The sequence below is a fragment of the Pseudonaja textilis genome, chromosome 8, assembly GCF_049901715.1.
Source record: "Pseudonaja textilis isolate UNSWEBS1 chromosome 8, rPseTex1.2, whole genome shotgun sequence".
Lineage (NCBI taxonomy): Eukaryota > Metazoa > Chordata > Lepidosauria > Squamata > Elapidae > Pseudonaja > Pseudonaja textilis.
In genome coordinates this window covers 31,543,563-31,566,070 of record NC_141997.1, presented here as the reverse complement: position 1 = coordinate 31,566,070, position 22,508 = coordinate 31,543,563, and the positions used below count along the sequence as shown (strand labels likewise).

General features: G+C 41.7%; 1 protein-coding gene across 3 annotated transcripts in view; it reads right to left on the bottom strand.

Annotated features, from left to right (window-relative positions):
• ABCC4 (ATP binding cassette subfamily C member 4 (PEL blood group)) overlaps window positions 1-22,508 on the bottom strand; it is a 203,934-nt gene that overhangs the window by 164,009 nt on the left and 17,417 nt on the right. For all 3 annotated transcript variants that reach the window (XM_026708386.2, XM_087937964.1, XM_087937963.1), the window contains exons 2-6: window positions 22,232-22,342; window positions 18,283-18,403; window positions 17,575-17,805; window positions 3,977-4,066; window positions 1,767-1,930 (exon numbers count right to left, since the gene is read on the bottom strand). In XM_026708386.2, the coding sequence (XP_026564171.1) occupies window positions 1,767-1,930; window positions 3,977-4,066; window positions 17,575-17,805; window positions 18,283-18,403; window positions 22,232-22,342 (717 nt within the window). The remainder of the gene's footprint in view (window positions 1-1,766; window positions 1,931-3,976; window positions 4,067-17,574; window positions 17,806-18,282; window positions 18,404-22,231; window positions 22,343-22,508) is intronic.

Below are 22,508 nucleotides of genomic sequence, written 5' to 3'. Positions count from 1 at the left end.
CGTTTTCTCCTCAGCCAGCATACAACTCCATGCACAAGCACTAACAAATCCCCGGCTGAACTCTTAATGGGGAGACGTTTAAGGACTACTCTTGACAGGCTGCACCCTCATTACTGCCCAGACACCCCCTTGAGATCGGACAGCCAGGTATGAGACTTTGCCTTGCAGGACCCAGTTTTTGCAAGGAACTACGCAGGGGATCCATTGTGGGTGCCAGGACAGATCGTGGCTATCACCGGTCCAAGATCCTACCGGGTCCAATTAGAGGACGGTCGCGTGTGGCGGAGGCACCTGGACCAACTTCGCAGGCGGCGGAACGACCTGACCAGAGGTGAGCCGAATCCACCAGCCAGCCCTCAAGTCCTCGCCCAGGTTCCAGAAGGGAGTTTCCTGAGGGACCAGACATCCCCATTCGAACAGAGTGAGCCGAGAACGGACCCGGACTGCCGACCCGAACCTCCATCACATCCACCCAGCAGGAACACCAACCATCCAGACCGAGCCGTTCTGCCGAGCCAGCCCGAACGAGGGGAGACATCTCATTCCCAGGATCCAACGCCAAGCCAAGATGACACCCCGGCGACCTCGGAGTCTTGCTCCATGGACTCGATGCCCACCAGCAGTCTCCCTGAGCTATGACGTTCCGGTCGCCAGCGAAGTCCACCCTCATACCTCAAAGACTATGCATGTGCCCAGCTAGGGGGGAGGAGTGTTATGTCTTTAGGACTGGTTGGAGTTCCCAACCAGGTCCGCTGTTTGAGCGGGAGCATCAGCAGCTCCCATTGGTTGGCTCCTATAAAAGCCGGCTGTCGAGCAGAGCCAGCCGTTGTTCGCTTGCAGTCTGCCTTGTTAGCTAGCAGACGCGACAACCCTTTATTCCCTGAATAAAGACTGTTAGTTGTATGCTCTGGTCTAAGCCTCGTCTGTTCCTTCGCTCTACAACACATACAGTATCTTTAGAGGTTAGTTCAGAGCAGGGGTGTCAAACTTGGTTTCATTGAGGGCCACATCAGGGTTGTGTTTGACCTGGGGGGGGGCAGGATGGGTGTGGCTAGCTCAACATCACTCATGTCGGGGGCACCTGTGGTGGCCCGAGCGTTCTGCCAGAGAAAACGGGCTCCGAAGCTCCAAACTTTCTTTGTCGGTAAAATATAAATTTAACACCCAAAAGGTTTGTCAGGAAAGCAACTGCCTGCGAAAACTCCTGGATAGGGGCTGAGAGGTGAAAGCATGCTCCGTCCCATATTTGGGTAGACCAGGTTGCCTTGAGAGACTGCTCTCACGGGAAAAAACACTCATTCACAGAACAGCACATACTCCGCTAGAGAGAAGTTCCCTGAAGATGGGCTCCAGCCTGAAAACTTTGGAAGACAAAATGTCTGGTCCTGGTGTCCGGCCCAGATTGTGTCCTGCAGCTAATTAATAAATGTAATCAAAACTTACAAGTCATGAATTCTGCCCCTTTCTATGCTCCTTTTTCCAACTTCTGTAATTTTTTTTAAAAAATTCTGCTTTGTAATTTGCCTTAGGAAGAAAAACCAGCGTTGGGTCTTGTGTACGTCTTTGAATGTATAATAAAGATGAAATTTAAAGAAAATCTCTACTCCACTGGTTCTAGATTTAGAAGATACCTGTTTTTGAACCTTTACGTTCAAAGTACATAACCTTTAAAAACCACGGGCTAGAAAAACTATCCACATTGAGTTGAAAAAGGGTTTTGTTTTTTTTAAATCACTCTGAAGGGAGAGGAGCCCAATCAGTCTTACCTCAGAGATGAGAAGAGTCTTCCAATGCAGGTTTGCAAGGGAAGGAGAATAATTAGCACCGCCATTCCTGCAAGGCAGGAGGGGCCAATCTCAAGCCACAGGAGGACAGTCACAGCTATCGCCTGAAGGGGACCAGCCCATAAGAAGTGCAAGAAAATAGTCACCTAGGCAAAAAAAGAAATACACATGAGTCACGAAATGAATTGGAAGTAGAAATATCATGACAGCTGCCAGTTTAGACCACAGATTTCTTGCCTGCGTGGGGGAAAGTGTTGTGGGACTCAAAATAATCTCTATCTGGATATGTTAGGTTATATATAAAAAAAGTTGTTGTTTTCTCTAAATACCTTGGGAATTCTGCATGTCACTCGAGCTGTCCTGAAATTGCTTCTTACTAAGATGGGATCTCCAGGCCTCAGCAACTACCTACAACATAGCTTCTTTTTACTCTGACATCTCTGGTCATCTCCACATCTGAGGCACGTGAGCCAAAACACTTCTGTATCTTTAGTGTCCATGTTTTACTGTAACATTTACCCAGGACATTTAAGAAAACCTTCACATGACACAAGTTTCACGCAGTCTGGTTTGTCAGCGTTCAAACCCATATCTCGTGAAACCAGAATAATTACTTTTAATCTATACAAAATCATCTAGAACAGGGGTGTGTCAAACTCGATTTCATTGAGGGCCACATCAGGGTTGTGTTTGACCTCGGGGGGATGGGATAGGCATGGCCGGGGTGGGTGTGACCAGGTCGACGTCACTTGTGCCGGGGGCACCTGTGGTGGTCCGAGCACTCTGCCAGCGAAAACGGGCTCCCAAGCTCTATTTTCAGATGTGATGGCCTCCTGCAACCTCTGCCAGCAAAAATGGAGCTCAGGAGAGCTGCATGCAACCCTCCCGAGCTCTGTTTTCTCTGGCTGAGGCGCCGCTGGCTGGTCCTTCACTGTTTCCAGGGCAGCCCTGCGGGCCAGATCAAAACACCCCATGGACCCGATCCACACCCCGGGCCTTGAGTTTGACACCCCTGATCCGGGGGTGGGCTTCAAAAATTTTAGCAACGGGTTCTCTACCCGGTTGCTGGGTGAGTGTGACCGTGGCCTAGATGGCCACCTGTACCATGGCGGGAGTTGTTTTTTCCCTCCTTGGGCTCCAGAGGATTTCCCCAAGCCTCCGGGAGGGTGAAAACAGTCTTCACAGGCTCTGGAGGCTCTCTAGAAGTTGGAAACAGGCCCATTTCCAGCCTTCCTGAACTTCTGGGAGGCCCATTTTTCGCCCTCCCCAAGCCTCCATTCATGCCATGTATTTACCTGCATCCAAAACAGGCCATGTGAGGACTCCTGAGAGGGGAGGGGAGGGGTTGGATGAGCGGGACCAGCCAGGAGTGGACAGAATCTTAGCTAGGGGCTCTCCCGAACTCCTCCGAACCCTCAGCAGCCCACCCCTGCCCTGATCTACAGGCAGGGCTAATCCAAGTGAACTGCCCAAGATAAAATAATGAACTTTACACTTAGCTGATCTTGAATGATCTCAAATAAAAATAAGCACAGCAACACCTGGTTCATACTTTCTTGGCTATCATGAAATATCAGAATTATGCAAATTGAATTTGGGTCAATCACCGGGACCAGAGATTTACTCTTCCAAGCTCTTGAACTCATTCTGGAATCCATCTTCAGGGAATCTCTCTCTACTGAAATGCATGCTTTGGGCCGTCCTGTGAGTCATGTTTATGTGGTTCCTTCTTAAACACGACTCAGGGTTGTTGTTGTGGGAAAAATAGAAGGAAGGTGTTCTGGATATGTTTGCCACTTTGAGTTACTTGTAAAAATAATAAAGGTGGGATATAAGTAAATAGAAATAAAATTAATAAAAATAAACTCTCCACCTCTACTGCACCCACAACCTCAAAAAAGAGAGAGAGGGTAAAAAACAAAGTTCTCTTTAAGATTAGAGACTACTGTATAAGTTATTCTTCTTATCACAATCCTCAATTCTAAGAAGACATCTGTTTGGAAATCACCTTTCATCGCAATATATGATGTACCCAACAAAAGATTCTATATAGTCTTTTTATCCCCTGCATACACTTGTATGCAAACCCAAGAACTTTCATTCTATTTCGCTGTGAATAAAAAGAAAAGGCCGCTGGTTAAGATCACTCTTAAACTACATCATTCAAAATGTATGTCTCCCGCAGGGCTTACCTGATCAAATTTATTCACATCATTTGATAAAAGATTTACAATCTGACCAGTTGTAGTTTTTGACATGGCTGCATTACTCAGACGAAGCGCCTAAAAGCAGAAACAAACTTATTCAAATGTGACAGTCATACACTGAGTCATATTTAGTCACAGCATTTTCCCAACTTAGATACATTTTGTCTTTTTTTCAAAAATTCCTTTTTTAAAAATTACATATAGTACTCAAAAAAGTTTCCAAGATGCAATAATCACCTTATGTAAACAATGTAAGATAATACAAATTCCCAAAACCAGGATCAAACCTAAGATTCAAAAAAATTGAGTCACAGATAGCGAAAAAGAAGACCATGACATATGATATTGAGTTACATTATGTGAATCTGTCCTTTTGGTCCATAAATCATGGTTTATGTCTATAGTGTTGTGTGAATCTAGATCGCTACAATTTACTGAATTTACTTTTGTGTCGCATATGAACTCAACTTCTCCTGAATTAGCAGTGATTGTATCATTTGCATTTGTCCTTTGGATCAGAACAGCACTGTAATTTCTCTTTTCCAACATACATGATTCTACATTAAGTAAAATAATATAGATAATTATACTTAATACTGAAGACATTTTTTTATAATTTGATTCTCCTTTTTAATAGCATTTAATTTGGTCTACCTTGCAAGATTGATTTACCTCAAGGAAAAAAGGTTTAATAAGTCTACTTTGCACGCCTCAATGCTTTATGGTCAAGAGATGATCTTAGGACATGGTTTTTTCACTTTTCGCCAAGAAAATAAACCAGGATGTTACTCTCATTCAAAGGCCAGGATTAAGAGGAAGGCACTCCACAGAAGACAGTGACAATGAAAGTATCCAGCTGCTATTCTAAGAGGCTGAGGCAGAGCTAGGATGCAATGATCAAGAAGATTTGTGGGAAAGGGAAATAGAGCTCTCTCTATATATAGTATATAGTTAATAGGAATTGGCATAGATAGTTAGGAATTGGGAGCTGACCCTTTAAGGGAATGCATCATGGCAAATGTACTTAAAGCATCTTGGGAAATGTAGTCCATATCATGTAGCCATATCTGTAATCCTGATTGGTCACTGAATTGACCCTTGGTTGGGTTGTGGGAAGTTCCGGCACTCTTGCCTGAACCCCAGCAGTGTGCTGGGTCTCGTCTCTTTGCTCCTTTTGCTCCATTGATATGGGATGAAAGATTACCATCCTTTTACCCCAGAAAGTCAGCTATGAAAAGAGTTGGACATTGAGATGAATCTCGACGTAACCTTGAATTATATAGGAGGATGCCTGATGAACCAATAAAGAGACCTTGTATGGATGCCTTTGTGGAGTAAGTCTGTCTGCCTTAAATTCAGCTAGTAATTATAAAGGACGGAACACGGTTGTTAAGTGAATCTGGCTTCCCCATTTAGCTTTGCTTGTCAGAAGGTCCCAAAAGGGAATCACATGACCCAGCAACAGTCTTAAATATGAACCAGTCGCCAAGCATCTGAATTTTGATCATGTGATGATGGGGATGCCGCGAAGGTCGTAACTCTGCAAAATGGTCACAACTCCCATTTTTCAGTGCCATTGTAAATTTGAACGGTCACTAAATGAACTGTCGTAAGTCGAGGACTCCCTGTATCATCTTCTGCTCTAGAAAAAACAGGCTAAGTCAGAAACTGAGGAAAGTATTTTGGGGAAATCTACTTCAGATAAAAGAAAGGAGTCAATTTCTCTCTGTGCCTTTCTCGCACAACAATGCTGGCAACATTTTAAGGACAGAACTCCTGTTTGTGTTTTTCCAAGTTGTGGTGCATTTTCTGATAATTACAAGCATAGCAAAGGTCTTTAAACAGCGGAACAACTTGTACTCACTCACAGTCCATGCTGACCCTGAGAATCAATTCACACAGTCAAATCATTCTTCGGAATCTTTGTTTTTTTAAAGATTTAATGGAAGTGTCACCCAATAGTGATATTCTGTAAAAAAAACCAGTTTTTCTCGTCTTGATAGAACTTTAACCCAGAGGTATGAAAAATACCTACCAAGCTCAGATGCATTAGATCTGATATCAGAAGCTTTGTCCTTGTTTTAAAATGTGCAAAGCATTTAAGTATATCAAAGAATAAAGCTTCTCATCAAGTAAATGGCAAGAAGGGGATGGGTGAGAGGGAGAAAGCAGAACTGCGTAACTCCTTCTTTGTATCTGTTTTTACGTAATAGGAAGAAGCAACCCAACCTATCTAAAGCAGAAATGAGAGAGACAGAACAGGTATACAAGTCAAAATAGGCAAGGAGAATGCCCAGCCACCCTGGATGATTACAAATCAGCTGCGCCAGATGGTTTGCATCTCAGTGCTTGGAAGGAGCTGGCAGATGTAATTTCAGAACCACTGAATGTAATATTTCAAAGCTCATGTAGCACCGGGAAAATACCAGAGAACTGGGAAAAAGCTGGTGTGGTTCCAATCTCCAAAAAGGAGAAAGAATAGATCCAGGAAATTACAGGCTGATCAGCTTGACATCAATATCTGGGAAACTCCTGGAAAAGATAACCAAATGGAGGATTTGTGACCACCTAAATATGAACAAGTTAAAAACCACTGTGTTTTTTTGATCAAGTAACCAAATTAGTGAATCAGCAAAATGCTATGGACATAATATAGCTGGACCTCAGTAATGCATCCTGAGTTTTTGAGGACAAAGTAGACTACAACCTATTTCTTGGTATGATAGAACAATGTAGGGTAGACAGTATCACCCTCAGATGGATTCACAATTGGCTGATCAACTGTACTCAGCAGGTAGTCCTCAATGGAACTACATCTACATGGAGAGGACCATGAAGGGGGACCTCACGGTTCAGTTTTGGGGCCAGTATTCTTCAACATCTTCATCAATGATCAAATGAGGGGACGGAAGGGAACCTCATCAAATTCGCAGAGCTGGGAAGAACTGCCAACACTTTAGAATCAAGATTCAGAAGGATGAAGTTCAGTGGTGAGAAACGTAAGCACTTAGAATGGAAAAACCAAATGCAAAGATATAGAATAGGTGGTATCCAGCTCAACAGTAGTAACTGTGAGAAGGATCTAGCTGTCCTAGTGAACCACGACTTACATATCAGCCAGAAGTGTGCTACAGCTTCCAAAAAAGCCAATGTAATCCTGGATTGAATCAACAGAATGACAGCATCAAGACAATGGGAAGTAATAGAAGTGTATTACGCTGTACTGGAGAAACCATACTTAGAATACTACATCTAGTTCTTGTCACCATAATACAAAACAGATGATAATACTCTGGAAAGTGTGCAAAGAAGAGCCACAAAGATAATGAAGTATCTGGAGGCTAAATGGCCAATAAAGAATTCTATTCTATTCTATAAACAATTGAGGTTATGCCTAGTCTGTCTAAGAGAAGGATTAGGGAAACATGATAATTGTCTTCCAGTACTTAAGGGGCTGTCACAAAAGAGAGGAGTGACGTATTCTCTAACGCACGGGTGTCAAACTCGTGGTGTCACATTGCCGTCATGTGCCATTTTACAACATTTTCCCCATTCGCAGAGCTGGGGTGGGCGTGGCCTGCACATGGCACTTCTGGCCCGTGGGCCACCAGTTTGAGACTCCTGCTCTAAGGCACCAGAGGGTAGGACAAGAAGTAATGGGTGGAAGCTTGTTAAAGAGAGATCCAACCAAGAAGTAAGTCAGAACAATTAATCAATGGAATAGCTTCCCTCCTGGGGATGTGAGGACTCCATCACTGGAGGTTATCAAAACTGAACTGGGCAACCATTTGACTAGGATCATATAAGCAGTGGTGGGATTCAAAAATTTTTACTACCGGTTCTGTGGGCGTAGCTTGGTGGGCATGGCAGGGGAAGGTTACTGCAAACTCCCCATTCCCTCCCCACCCCACTAACCTGCTTTCCAGCTCCGTTCTCCTGTGCAGGGCAACAAAAGAAGACACAGCCGATCAGCTGGGACTCAGGAGGCAGAGAATAGATGGGGGTGGGGCCAGTCAGAGGTGGTATTTGCTGGTTCTCTGAACTACTCAAAATGTCCACTACTGGTTCTCCAGAACTGGTTAGAACCGGCTGAATACCACCTCTGGATATAAGGTCTTTGGCTTGTGCAGAGAGTTGGACCAGAAGACCTCCAAGGTCCATTCCACCTCTATGCTTCTATATTTCTAAAATGGTATTCATTGATGTTTTCCTATAATGCAATCCCACACCCTTGTGAATAATGTAAACAAACATGTGGAGCTCAGTCACAGTATAATAAATGTGTAGAAAATGATGAATTCAAAATACATTTCCCACAATGCGATTTCCATGGCACAAATGACAGGGCATAAAATACCGGAATAACAACATCTATTGTAATCAGAATAGGACATCAAAGGAACAAGCATTTCATTTTCATACACACTGAATGGTGAGTCCTTAAGGATAAAGTTATGTAGTAAATTAATTTTCCTTAAACCAAAAGTTAAACTTAAGATAAAGAGCAGCATAACACTTGGTCATTGTTTCACAGAAATATTATCACATATTATTAGCAGGAAGATTATTCTGTTGATTTAACAGTGAACAGATAAACATTGCATCGTTCTATCAATAATATACAAATCTTTCACTTAAGCAAAGAAAAAAAACCTTAAACCTAAAGGTGAACGACCTAAATGCTGTCTAAAAGCTCTAATACAGAGTAATACATAGAGACAAATCCCTCTCAAATCCTCCCTATGGATTGAAAAAAAATGTGGAAGTCCTACTGCCCTTTGCAGTTGTCTATTAATCAGGAAAAAAAAATCAGGAACAGCCTGCTTATTTATAAATTAAGACTTTAAGGCTAACACACTATTTTGATAGATTGTGTTGTTGATAACTAATCATAGGGATAGGCATTCATATTCTGATGTCTATTGTTTGGTCTAGCTAAAGCAATGAGTGACTGCAACATCAAAGAATACTCGAACTAGAGCAGGGGTGTCAAACTTGAGTTCATTGAGGGCTGCATCAGGGTTTTGTTTGACCTGGGGGGACACGGGGCGTGGTCAGGCTGGGCATGGCCAGGCTGGGTGTGGCCAGTTCAACATCCCTTGTGTTAGGGGGACCTGCATGGGCCTCCTGCAGTGCTCGCAGCCTTCCCAAGCTCCATTTTCACAGGCAGAGGCACCACAGGCCAGTCCTTTGCTGTTTCCAGAGCAGCCCCACAGGCCAAATCCAGAGATTGATATTCAGCAGGTTCTGACCAGTTCTGGAGAACCAATAGCGGAAATTTTGAGTAGTTCGGAGAACCGGCAAAAACCACCTCTGACTGGAGATTTTACAGGATCCTTCCCTTGCCACGCCCACTAAGCCAGGCCCACCAAGCCACACCCACCAAGCCACGCCCACAGAACCAGTAGTAAAAAAATTTGAATCCCACCACTGGCCAGATCTAAGCACCCTGTGGGCTGGATCTGGCCCACGGGCCTTGAGTTTGACATTCCTGAACTTGACGGTTAGAATTAAGATTTGGATAGCACAGCTATTTATGGCATGATAGGGTTAAAGTAAATGTTGATTTAAACTATCACTTTGTTAGGCGTACCATCCTAAGAGTTTAGTGTAAATATAAAGTAATGGAACGTTTGGCTGCCTTCCCAGGAAGCTTGCTTTTTTTAAAAAAAGAAAAGAAATGCTGGTGAGGCCAGACTGGTGGACTTATGGTCAAATTATATATATCTTTTAATTATGGTGACCCTATCCTTAAATCTAAAGTGAAGCTGCAATCAGAAAGGTTGTATTTGCTATTGGCTTAGATATCTGCAACTGAAAGAAAGATTTAAACTAAACAAAAAGATCTATGGATTTGATTTTGTAAAAAATGAACTGGAAATACTATTGTGTGGTGGTGATGAACATATTAGGTTTATAAATTGTTGTTGAAACTGAATGTGGAGAATGAGTATGTATAGCATTGTATGATTCAATGAACAAAAACTTTTGATATAATATAATGCTTAAACAAATGGGAGAATACATGGATGAAAGGTCTAAAATTCACATTAAATTATACATTTTTTTCAAAAAATTATAAGATGGTGTACTGCTGGTGTCCAAATTGTCAAGAATGTATAAAGGCACTTCAAATGAATGTTAAAAATGTAAGCATAGAGAAGGAACTTTTTATCATTTATGATGGACATGTCACATGTGACAAAACAAAGAAACACTGAGAAGGATTCACACCTTAACACAGAAGATTCTTAAATATAAAGATAAAACCAGAGAATTTTCTTTTAGGTTTAATGGATAAAGAACCTGAAAAAAAAAATTGGAACCTTGATGGTATACTGTATATGTTGGTGACAGCAAGAATACTTCATGCACAAAAATGGAAGGATACTTTGATACCCACAAAGGACAAGTGGCTACAAAAGTTGAAAGGATCAGCAAATTGACTTCACTGATTAAAGAAAATAACATAATTTTGTTTCTACTTGGGAACCACTTTTGGGCTTCAGGTAAAAAAAATGAAACTTTGATTTTGAGTTTTGCTGATCAGATAGATTTTTTTTTGTTATAGAAGAAGTTAGCATATACTGTATTATCATATAGTAAAAAGTGGAGTTTTTTATGTTCACCTTATTCTGCTGCATCAAAAGGAGTCGGAAGTCAATGCTTTTTTTTCCCCTTTTCCCCTTTTCCCTACATTTTTCTCTCTTCCCCTTTTCCTCCCTTATTTTCCCCTTATTTTACTTTTTTCATTGTACATCTCTATTTTATCTTTTGATAAACTAATAAAAATGCAAATTAAAAAAAATAGAAGTTCCTAAGAAGTTCAGGTTAAATAGCTATACTCAACATTCTAAAGGCCTGGGTGTTAAGTGCCTTCACGTACAACCCTGTATATGGGTTTGTAGTTATATTTTTGTCAATCAAATGCTCAATGCTTGCTCACTTTATCCTCCCCAGTTCCCTTTTTCCAAAGTCACAGATTATACAAATCAGGAATTATCAGACATGCACTCCAATAATTCTGGAGATAAGGCGACAGAAGGCCAAAGTCTAGGACATGATTTAGTATTAGTATTGTGTGACGCATTTCTAGGGGAAAATCTTCCAAAAATCTTCTGAATGAACACTTTAAGTTTCTTCTGTTCTCATTAGCCAAAATGAGCTGATTCAAGTGTAAAATGTCTCAAAACCACAAATAGCATTTTTTTCAGAAAAAGACAAAGGGACAACATAGTTTAACCTTAAACTATCCACTATTGATTTCACCCCATTCCTAAGAGGTCTGTAAGGGGCGTGCATAAGTGCACAATCACGCCTACCATCCCTCTCCTATTGTCCCTATTTATTCGTACCTTTTTCCTGTATTCTTACTCATGTTTATACTTATTCCTAGTAACTTGCAAGCAGTTGACCAAATAAATAAATAAATAAAATAAACAAGAGAACTGAGTTTCAGGCTGTGAAAGCTCACATACTTTTGATGGGGTCCTCTCTGGAGATCTATATACATGAAATTGCTAGTTTACTGCCTCCAGTATACACAAGTTATATATATTTTAAATAAACAAAATATTACAAAATTCCATGGGCTCCAATGATCACCTTCTATTACGGTAGGGAAATGGAATAAGGTATCAGCAATGCATACATCACTAGAGAATAGAATTTCCAATTAACTTTAAAAATGTTTTAATATAAACTAGTGTGGTTCAATGATTTTTAAGCCTTTGTCACTTAAAAGTAGAAGAAAATATGCTGATTAACTGAGGTTTTATGAATATAATGAAACTACCATTTCAATTTTAGTAAATCAGGTGGAGGAGGGACACACACAGTTCTTGACCACTATTTAATTATGTCCTCTGCAGCAACATTACACAAATTATATAATCTACATCATAGTAACATAAATAGAATGAGAATATCATCTATTTCATTCAAAATCGATTGCACTAGTTTTCCCTAACTTGTGCATCCAATGTAATTTTCCATAACTGAAAAAAAAGTTAGTGATTTCAATGACTTCTGTAATAATGAGAGGTAAAATGGAAAAATAATTAGAACCCTAAAATAAAGAGACCGAAGCCTGTCACGAACCAATAAGCTTTTCTCTGTTTCTTGTTTTTAGATGCAGCATTGGTTGAAAAGCTTGTTTCATGACTCCCAAAACACTCTGTAGAATATTATTCAGAATGACAAATTAATTCCCCAGAGATGACTTTATGCACAAGAAAGCATCCTACCTAATAACAACAGAACTCCTAGGAGGCTTCAGAAGGAAGAGTGTGCAGGCTGAAAAACAAACTTAGCTTTTCTACAAATGCATCATAGCAAAGATAGTACTGGCCAAAAGTGTTTGGCCACCACTCTCTTTGTTGCTTTAGCAAAGTTATAATGACAACATCCATAATTATTTTTCAGCCTTGAGTACTACGTCTTAAATATCCAGTTTGTTTGTTGATTTCCCTTTAAGACTAGCCTTGCTACTATAAAAGTATGATTTTATGTCTGTCAAATTCTGTGATCTTCAGCATTTTGACTGGAATGATGTGATTGAAAGTGGCTCCCATTAGCAAGCATCCAACAAGTTACACTTACAAAACATGTGACTGCGCTGTATGTGATGCTCAAGCATGCCTTGCACAAATCTGGTATTGTACACCTGTTGACATAGTAGGACACATACAGGTATTAGCAATGACTGTACTTAAGGTCCCATCCATTTAGGTTTACGGGAGACAAATATCTGCTGTTGCTCAAGTGTAAAGGGCTAATCACACTAAATATTGCCACTTTAGCCCAGCATTCCCCAACCTTTTCAGCTTGGTGGCCCAGCCCGGCACGAGGAGAGGGGGGGGGAGCATGTGAATGGCAGACAAACGTGCACACAAACAGCTTCATTTGTGAGAGTGGCGGGTGTGTGCATACTCTACTTGCACAAACAGAGCTTTGCATGCCAGCGGAGGGTGCTTGTACCAACGCGCAAAACGCATGAGCGGCAGACACTTGTGGTCGTTGCGAAGCTCCACTCATGTGAGAATGGTTCGGTTTCGAACAGGCTGAAGCCCGGTAGTGGGTTGAGGGCCGGCGGTTGGGGACCCCTGCTTTAGCCTATGGAAGTTATTTTTTCCCTGTTTTTTTCCTCTTTTTGAATACCACAGACTAATTTTCTGTATGAAATAATAGAAAAAAACTTGTAGGTCGGGTTTTAGATTTTAGCAGCGGTTTGCTCTCTGAGCTTGTCATTTAGCTCCCAAATTTTCTGTATTTTCTGACTGCATTCTAATAAGGAGAGTGAGACTTAATTATACATTAAAGATAAAAGTAAAGGTTCCCTTCCACATATGTGCTAGTCATTTCCGGCTCTAGTTTAGTTTAGTTTACTTTATTGTCATTGCACCTCGTACAATGAAATCAAACACCATCTTCAGTGCACATCATGACCATGACCATGAAAATAAACACAAACACACATCCTTCGCTCTCCATACATTGAACCGAAAACCCCCGACACCACACCAAGACTGCACTATACAGCAGAATTCAAAAGAGCTACTGCCCTGGGATAGAAGCTGTTTTTCAGCCTATTTGTCCTTGTTTTTATTGTTCTGTACCATCTGCCAGATGGTAATATTTCAAAAAAAGAGTTCCCAGAATGAGATGGATCTTTGAGGATGTTCTTAAGGCAGCAGGAGCTATAAAGCTCTTCCAAAGTGGAGAGAGGACAACCAATGATCTTCTGGGCAGTGACCCTTTGGAGTGCTTTCCCATCTGCCACTGTGCAACTGGCAAACCATACAGAGGTGCAGTAAGTTAAAATACTCTCTATGGTGCAGCGGTAGCAGTCAGGGGGCGATGATCATCTCCGTTACAAAGCCAAAGAGCCAGCGCTGTCTGAAGACATCTCCATGGTCACGTGGCTGGCATGACTAAATGCCAAAAGCACATGGAACACTGTTACCTTCCCACCAAAGTGGTCCCTGTTTTTCTACTTGCATTTTTACATGCTTTCGAACTGCTAGGTTGGCAGAAGCTGGGACACGTAACGGGAGCTCACTCCGTTATGTGCTGCTAGGAATTCAAACGGCCAAACTGCTGACCTTTCTGATCGACAAGCTCAGCATCTTAGCCACTGAGCCACCGTGTCCCTTTCAATGATACATTATAATTATATAATTTTAATTATAACTATTTGGTCATTATATCAGTAGTCTGCTTCAAAAAAGTTTTACCACTGGTTCGGTGGGCGTGGCTTGGTGGGCTGCTTTGCGCACGCATGTCAAACACGTACTTGGCGCAGGCACAGAGGCTTTCTGACTCCCCTCCAGCAAGCCTGCATTCTCCCTGTTGCTTCAGCAGCTGCCACGCAAAGCAGCTGAATTTCAAAAGCAGGACATAAAGGTTAATTTGGAAGCCCGGGCAAGTGGGTGGTCCAAACAGGCAGAGTGTCAGAGAGAAACGATTCGGTCTCCGCTGCTCATTGGCACTACCAACCTGGCAGAACTGGGTAGAATATCACCACCGCACTGTACTATTGCTGCAACATATTGTTTCTCATCTGAACTACAGATACTCTCTGACTGTACTATTGCTGTACCGCACTGTACTATTGCTGCAACATATTGTTTCTCATCTGAACTACAGATACTCTCTGACTGTACTATTGCTGTACCTCACTGTACTATTGCTGCAACATATTGTTTCTCATCTGAACTACAGATACTCTCTGACTGTACTATTGCTGTACCGCACTGTATTATTGCTGCAACATATTGTTTCTCATCTGAACTACAGATACTCTCTGACTGTAGACTTCAGCCTTAAGTAAGAAGCTCCTGTGATGCATTTGCTAAGGGGAAAATCTGCAGTCCTCTCATGCATTGTACATATATGGTTTACTACAAGATCTTGCATGACAACACAGTTATTACTCCACCAATTTTAGTAACACATCTTCAAAATTTAACAAAATTGTCATATTAGCATAGTTATCCTTCCAGTAAAAAAAAAAAAAGAAATTACAAACTATGGTGCCAATAGGAGAAAATGGGACAAAAATGTTCTTATTTATTCTAATCATACCGTACTTAACACTTGTAATTTAAATATTCCTTTGCATTTTGTATTTTTTTTCCTGCCAAATTCCAACAACTCCTACTGGCTTACATGGTATATAATATAGAAAAGTATTAAAACTTTCACAATATAATTAAAAATAGTTCTAAAATAAAAAGCATAAAAGCTCAAACCAGTAAGATAAAACTGCAGTAAAATACTACAAAATAAAACAGATATATTTATTTTTTTGAAAAAAAGAGTAACAGGTGAAGAAATGCTTGAGATTGGTTAAAAGTAAATAGTAAATACAGGAGTTCCATTTTTAATATCTTTGATCAATTGGCCTGATCGAAATAACACGTGACAATGAGCACACTGGCCATTCTGTTCTCGGCCAATTGCAGTTTTCATGTAGTCTTCAAAGGCTGCCAACTTAGCATGTAGTGCAGTAGTCTAATTGAGTCATAATGAAGGTATGAGCTATTATAAACATGTCCTTCTGCACCAAGTAAATATATACCCAAGCTATAATTACAATGCAACTTATACGCATAAGCTACCACAAAATGCAGTGGTTCCATTACAAATAGAATAGAACAGTTATAAAATATAAGGTACATCTAAAGCAGAGGTGGTATTCAGCAGGTTCTGACCTGTTCTGGAGACATTTTTGAGTAGTTGGGAGAACCGGCAAATACCACCTCTGACTGGCCCCGCCCCCATCTATTATCTGCCTCCCGAGTCCCAGCTGATTGGCTGGAACTTCTTTCATTGCCCTGCACAGGAGAACGGAGCTGGAAAGCAGATCAGTGGGTTGGAGAGGGAATGGGATTTTGTAGTATCTTTCCCCTGCCACACCCACCAAGCCATGCCCACAGAACTGGTAGTAAAAAAAATAGAATCCCACCACTATTTAAGTGCATAAGTAAATAAAAGTAGATTTAGATAAAGTATTCCCTTCTACACACATGCAGTACCGAATGCTTTTTAAAGTAGAACGGATGGGCCAATTTCCCTCAGAAGTACTGCAGTGTTTAAAAGTATCCTAGTACAGGCCCTCCTCAACTTACAACAGTTCATTTAGTGACTACTCAAAGTTACAACGGCACTGTGAAAAAGTGACTTGTGACCATTTTTCACACTTACAACCGTTGTAGCATTCTCTTGGTCAGGTGATCAAAATTCAGACATTTGTCATATTTAAGATGGTTGCAATATCCCTGGGTCGTGTGATCCTCTTTTGTGACCTTCTGACAAGCAAAGCCAATGGGCAAGCCAGATTCATTAACCGCCGTGTCTGTCATGCCCCTGGTGGAGACTGACTATGAGGGAGAGGAGGAACAACCAAGAGGGAGTGGAAGTGTGGCTCCAGAGGTTGTGGAGGAGGCTGGGGAAGGGCAGAGGCCGGCGGAGCAGTCAGAGGAGGACCCAGGCCCATCCCCTCTATATCCTAGGGCACGTAGGAGAGATGTGGTTTACTGGGGAGGAGAGAGCTTTGATCCTCTTCATGGGCTGCAGCTGTGACAACTGAATAAGAGGACGGACCTGCGTATGGGTGAATGCCAGAAACAAAGTGTGGAAATATCTCTAGTTTATGGTTCCTCTCTGAGTTTGGCTACTTCCCAGTGTGTGTTCTGTTATCTGTGGGCGTCCTCCAGCCCTTATCTTGCCTGGTTTGTGTTGCTTTTTTCTTTCTTCTTGTAACTGTTTGTGTGGGAGTTTGTTTGTCTTCCGGCAAGGATATTTGGAGCTTGGAAGCAAAATGAAGGAATAAAAGCGGCTTCACCTGTTTTCTGTGACTGCGTTTGTTTTGTATCCCACCCTTGGTCATCACAGTGTCACTAACGTCACAACTGCTGTGATTTGCTTAACAACTGGTGGCAAGAAAGGTCGTAAAACTGGCAAAATTCACTTAACTAATGTCTCGCTTAGCAACAGACATTTTGGGCTCAGTTACAATCATACGTCAAGAACTATCTGTATTGGTAAGCTAGAAGACATCTTGGACAGAAGGCAGAGATGGAAAAGTTAGTTGAGGGATGGCTGAATTACATCACACCCTTCCTTATTGTAAATGCAAGTGGATCAGTGTAGCACACCTAGAAGAATTTCGAAATAATTCTTGACCACAACAAAAATAAAAGTAGAAGGAAGCCTAAAACTGGACAACAGAAAGTAAGTCTTACCCAGCCCCCTTCAACCCCCCTCATTTTTCACTTATATGGTATTTTTTTGCATTAAAAGTCATGGGTAGAAGTAGCCATTCATAACTGCAGCCAACGTCTTTCTAGCCTGTTGCTTTTCCCGGAGATTTCAGCCCTTGTCCTGTCCACCCAGAACAGAATTTACATATGGCACATTGATGTAATCTTAACATTCTTTTCACGAAGAGCCACGTATTTCATCACCCCGCTAAGCTAATGATTCTAGAAACACTTGTTTGCTTCACTCACAATGCAAGACAAGCACTCACCTCTGTTTGGGGTCCCTGTTTATTGAGATAAAGAAAACCTATTACCTACCTTGTGATAAATCATATGGCACATGGCTACTCTCAGCTTCATGCCAGCACGTTGTACATGATAAAAATACAGATGGTGAGTGATGGCCAGAATCAAAGTGCACACAGATAAGGCTGCAGCAGAGCCGTAGGTATAGGCCAAAGCATTTTCGTCAACTTGTGAGGAACCAATCTTTTCAAAATACCCAATAATCATCCCCAGAAATATTGGCTGAATAAGGATCAGAATTTCCTTTAAAAGAAAAAAGAAAAGAAAATTTCGGTTAAAGTGGAACAATTGAAACAAAATATTCTTCTTATTATTTTTATTCTCCTGTGTAGGCTGCTAAAGTGAGGTTGTGCAAAGGGTTACAAATGTTCTAACCTTACAGGAACGATTCCAAACTGCAGGCACCACAAAATTATCCTGAACTCAAAATATTTTGAACTTGGAACTCTTCTGGAAGGTATGCATGTATTATATTTCTAAAACAGTCCGTATGTAGTTGGTACGGTGGGATGAGTATTAGAGAGAGGTAAAGGGTGCCAAAAGAAGTATTGAATACATTTTCACTTTCCCCGTTTTTTCTTCTTCTTCTTCCTTTTGCTGTTGCTTAAAATTTTCTACAAAACTTGTAACATTAAGCAGGGGGTAGGCATGTTAATATAACCATCTCACAATTTTTGCTTGCAGATTTTTTAAAATAGTACATCTCTTATAGTCTGTTACCTCAACCAATGTAAAACAGCCCAGCACTAAATAAGATTTCCAGTAACAAAGTATAATTGCTTTTGTCAAACGTGGTGTTCTTGCTTCTTTTTCAGCCTTTTGCACTTCTTTATCCCAGTACCTAGAAATATAAGATTTAAAATTAGATGGGAGAAGTCAGAAAAAATTCAATATATCTTATCTGCAGGCATTTCTTATAGCTCATAATCAAGTCATAAAATAGTAACTTTACAGTGAGATATGGCCCAATATCAATCTTCATTTAAAAACAAACTCCTTTGCAACCTTGTATTCTTAGATATGTTGGCTAAGTGTCCCACATTCCTAAAAACCTATCTGAAGCATGTGAAGTTAAAGAAGTATAGAGGCAAACTTGTACAAAGTTTACACAAAGATTTCACGGCAAGTTCTGATAGTAGTCATAAGAAGTGACAGCTCCTAACCAACCTTGACTGACTTTGACAAAGTTTAACAGATTATAGAGCTGACTTTGGGATATGGAAGCAATGAGGAGGACTTTGTGAAAAGAAATCATAGGAGAGCATGAGGTAAAAAGTTCAAAATAACTCTGCCCTGATTTGGTCACTATAAAACAGGACAAAAATAAATCTGGACAGGCTTCCAGGAATCCCTATCATGCTCGTTTCTTGACTTTGCCTACCTGAAGAGCTGAGATAGATTCATATTTGCTTAGCATTTGGAAATGTGGCCAAAGGCTATAGACTATGCTGGAAACTCTGGAGAGAGAAAAAATCAATAAACAGGTGGTGGCAAAACACTTCTCTACCGTTGCCATTGGAAAGAATCCAGAAGTCACACTTTTCAGCCTATCACTATTACACTTTCCAGCTCAACAGAAGTCACCATGAGCCAAGTTCAACTCAAGAAAATTCTACCTTACCCAGAAAGAAATAAGGCAAGATTTCAAGATTTCTCCTGGCATCATACTTGGATCTAGAAAGGGCAACCTCTGCAAAGGCACAAAATTCAAGTTGTAAAGTGATAACAAGTTAAGGGGAAAAAAGAGGAACACAGCTTAAGGCAGGGGTGTCAAACTCAAGGCCCACGGACCAGATCCGGCCCCATCTTAGATCTGCCCATGGACCTGCCCTGGAAATAGCAAAGGACTGGCCTGCGGTGTTTGGGGAGGCTCCATTTTCACTGGCAGAGGGCTGCAGGAGGCTGTTGTGGCCAAAAACAGAGCCTGGGCGGGCCTCCCCAAACTCTATTTTTGCTGGCAGAGGGCTGAAGTAAGCCGTCATGGCCAAAAATGGGTCCTCAGTGAGTGACGTTGAGCTGGCCATGCCCACCCTGGCCACCCCCATCCTGGCCATGCCCATACCGGCCACCACCACCCGTCCCCCCCAGGTCAAACACAACCCTGATGCGGCCCTCAATGAAATCGAGTTTGACACCCCTGGCTTAAGGGCATCGTGATGGGTCATGTGATCAGGAAAGAGGAAGAACAGTGGAGTCACTAACAGGCCATGCAGTCACCTAACAGACTTACAGGGATAGGAGTGCATTGGTATCAGCTCTTCAAGGTGGTCCTGATCAGAAAGTAGATTCCATAGGAAAAATGAATTTTTATTTTGTTGAGAACGGGTGCTGTTCTGACCAAGGCTTCCTAGATCATAATTACGCACACGCTTAATTTAAAAACAAGTCTTATTTTATCGCAATGCTGGAAATGGTTTTCATTCCCAGCCGGAATTAATCTCAAACGGTCCCTCCAGATAAGCACCCACCTTTCTTTACTGTGAAGTGCTGCCAATAACAGAAGTATCCAATGAACTAGAAAAAAAAAAACCAACCGAAGTACGAAGAGCTTCAAGAATGAATCTGAACCAAACGAACTATTTTTGCTTCCTGCAAAGGTTTCTTCACCTTCGCCTGTCCTTTATCCCTTATGGGAGGGGCAATCACCTCCTAGCCTTACTCCTGAATTGCCCCTTTTGTTTCAGCTGCTCTCGCCTTCTAGCAGCTCTGCGCACACGCGCACTGGGAACAGGCTCCCCTGGGTCCTCTGCCTCACTGCTGCCAGACTCCGAAGGCTCCAAAGGCAGCACCCCACTCCCAGATGGTCCAGGCCCCATCTCTGCATCGGATGCAGGACCCTCGTCCAAGTCCTCTCCAGATTCCCGGACTGACCCCCATTCTTCCCCACTATCCGATTCCGCTGCTGTCTGCACAGGCTGCTGGTGAACCCACAACAGGTACAGTAACAGAAATGCACAACTCTTTGCTTTCCCTTCTCTCTCTCTTTTAGCCCAGGGAGTCGAGGGTCACCAGTCTGAGTCTCTAATAATTTCCCGCCACCATGGGCTCAAAGCATGCTTATGTACTTGTCATCTTAATGGTTTTTGGATGGTTTCTCCAACATCCTCCCTCCGGTTCAAACTGGAGAGAGCTGAGTTGATTTTTTTTTTCTTCACATCCCCTGCCAATTTTTTTTTAAACTTTGAAACTTAAGTCTTTCTTTTTCCCATAACAAATTTGGTTAGGCAGGGTCCTTTTTCTCTTTATTATTTTTCAATGTTCCATTCCACTGAGAAGAATAACAAGTCCTTTCTTGATTTATAGACCTAACCTCTTTGCTTGCAATGGCCATAACTGATTATTGTATTTTCTTTTAGTGTGTACATAGCCATACATGCACAATTCCACTCCCAGAGATTGATTTTCAACCTCAGTTTTTGTTTTGCTCACTTCTTCTTTCACATGGAATTTGGTCCTATTAGAACAGAATAGAATAAAAAGTTGGAAGGGACCTTGGAGATCTTCTAGTCCAACCCCCTGCTTAGGCAGGAAACCTGACACCACTTCAGACAAATGATTATCCAGGGGTGGGATTCTACCGGTTCTGTCCACCTCTGTAGAACCGGTTGCTCTGAAGAGCAGCAGACACAGAACCAGATCTGTGTCTGCTGCTGTTTTGGCCCACCCACCAGCCCGGGCTCTTACTTGTCCTTTATTTCCTGCTTTTTCAACCTCAGCTGCTTTGTGCAGCACAGTTGTGGTTGAAAAAGCAGGAAAAAAGGGCTTTTCCAACCGCTGCACACCCACACGCAGTGCTGCTCAGCAGGTCGTAAATTGCACTCATGCGACTCGCGCATACGCACGCGACGCAGAGCCACAGAACCGGTAGTTATACCCATCACAGGGATCCCATCCCTGTGATTATCCAACATCTTTTTAAAAACTTCCAGTGTTGGAGCATTCACAACTTCTGGAGGAAAGTTGTTCCACTGGTTAATTGTTCTAATTGTCAGGAAATTTCTCCTTAGTTCTAGCTTGCTTCTCTCCTTGATTAGTTTCCACCTGTTGCTTGTTGTCCTGCCCTCAGGTGCTCTGGAGAATAGCTTGGCTGCCTCTTCTTTGTGGCAGCCCCTGAAATATTGGAACGCTGCTATTATGTCTCCCCTAGCCCTTCTTTTCATTAAACTAGACATACCCGGCTCCTGCAACCGTTCTTCCTATGTTTTAGCCTCCACTCTCCTAATCATCTTTGTTGCTCTTCTCTGCACTCTTTCTAAAGCCTCAACATATTTTTTATCTCATGGCAGCCAAAACTGGATGCAGTGTTCCAAATGTGGCCTTACCAAGGCATTATAAAGTGGTATTAACACTTCACGTGGTCTTGATTCTATCCCTCTGTTTATGCAGTCTAGAACTGCGTTGGCTTTTTTGGCAGCTGCTGCACATGGCTGGCTCATATTTAAATGGTTGTCCACTAGGACTCCGAGCTCCCTCTCACAGTTACTGCTATTGAGCATGGTACCACATATACTGTGCCTGTGTATTTTGCTTTTCTTGCCTAAATGTAGAACCATACTTTTTTTACCACTGAATTTCATTTTGTTAGATTTGGATATTACTTTTATTGACATTGGACTATCAAGAACAAAATGACTGAATTATCTGTACTGAGACATTGGGATTTACATACCATTGCAGTCTTTCCCCGAGCACCTTAGAGGAATCCTCAGTGAGAACTTTGTACATATCATCTTCTTCTAGTTTCCGTTTATGGCCAATAACGAATAAAGGGTTTAGCCAGCTGTCAAAAGAAAGATTACTCTCCATGTAATTATTGTACAAGACAAACATAAATTAACGTTATTTCTTTTTCTTCTTTCCCTTTCCCTCTCTCCCTCTCCCTCTCATAATACACACCTACCTCTCTTTAAAGAGATTTAACGTTAGTTCACACAGTCAGAAAAATA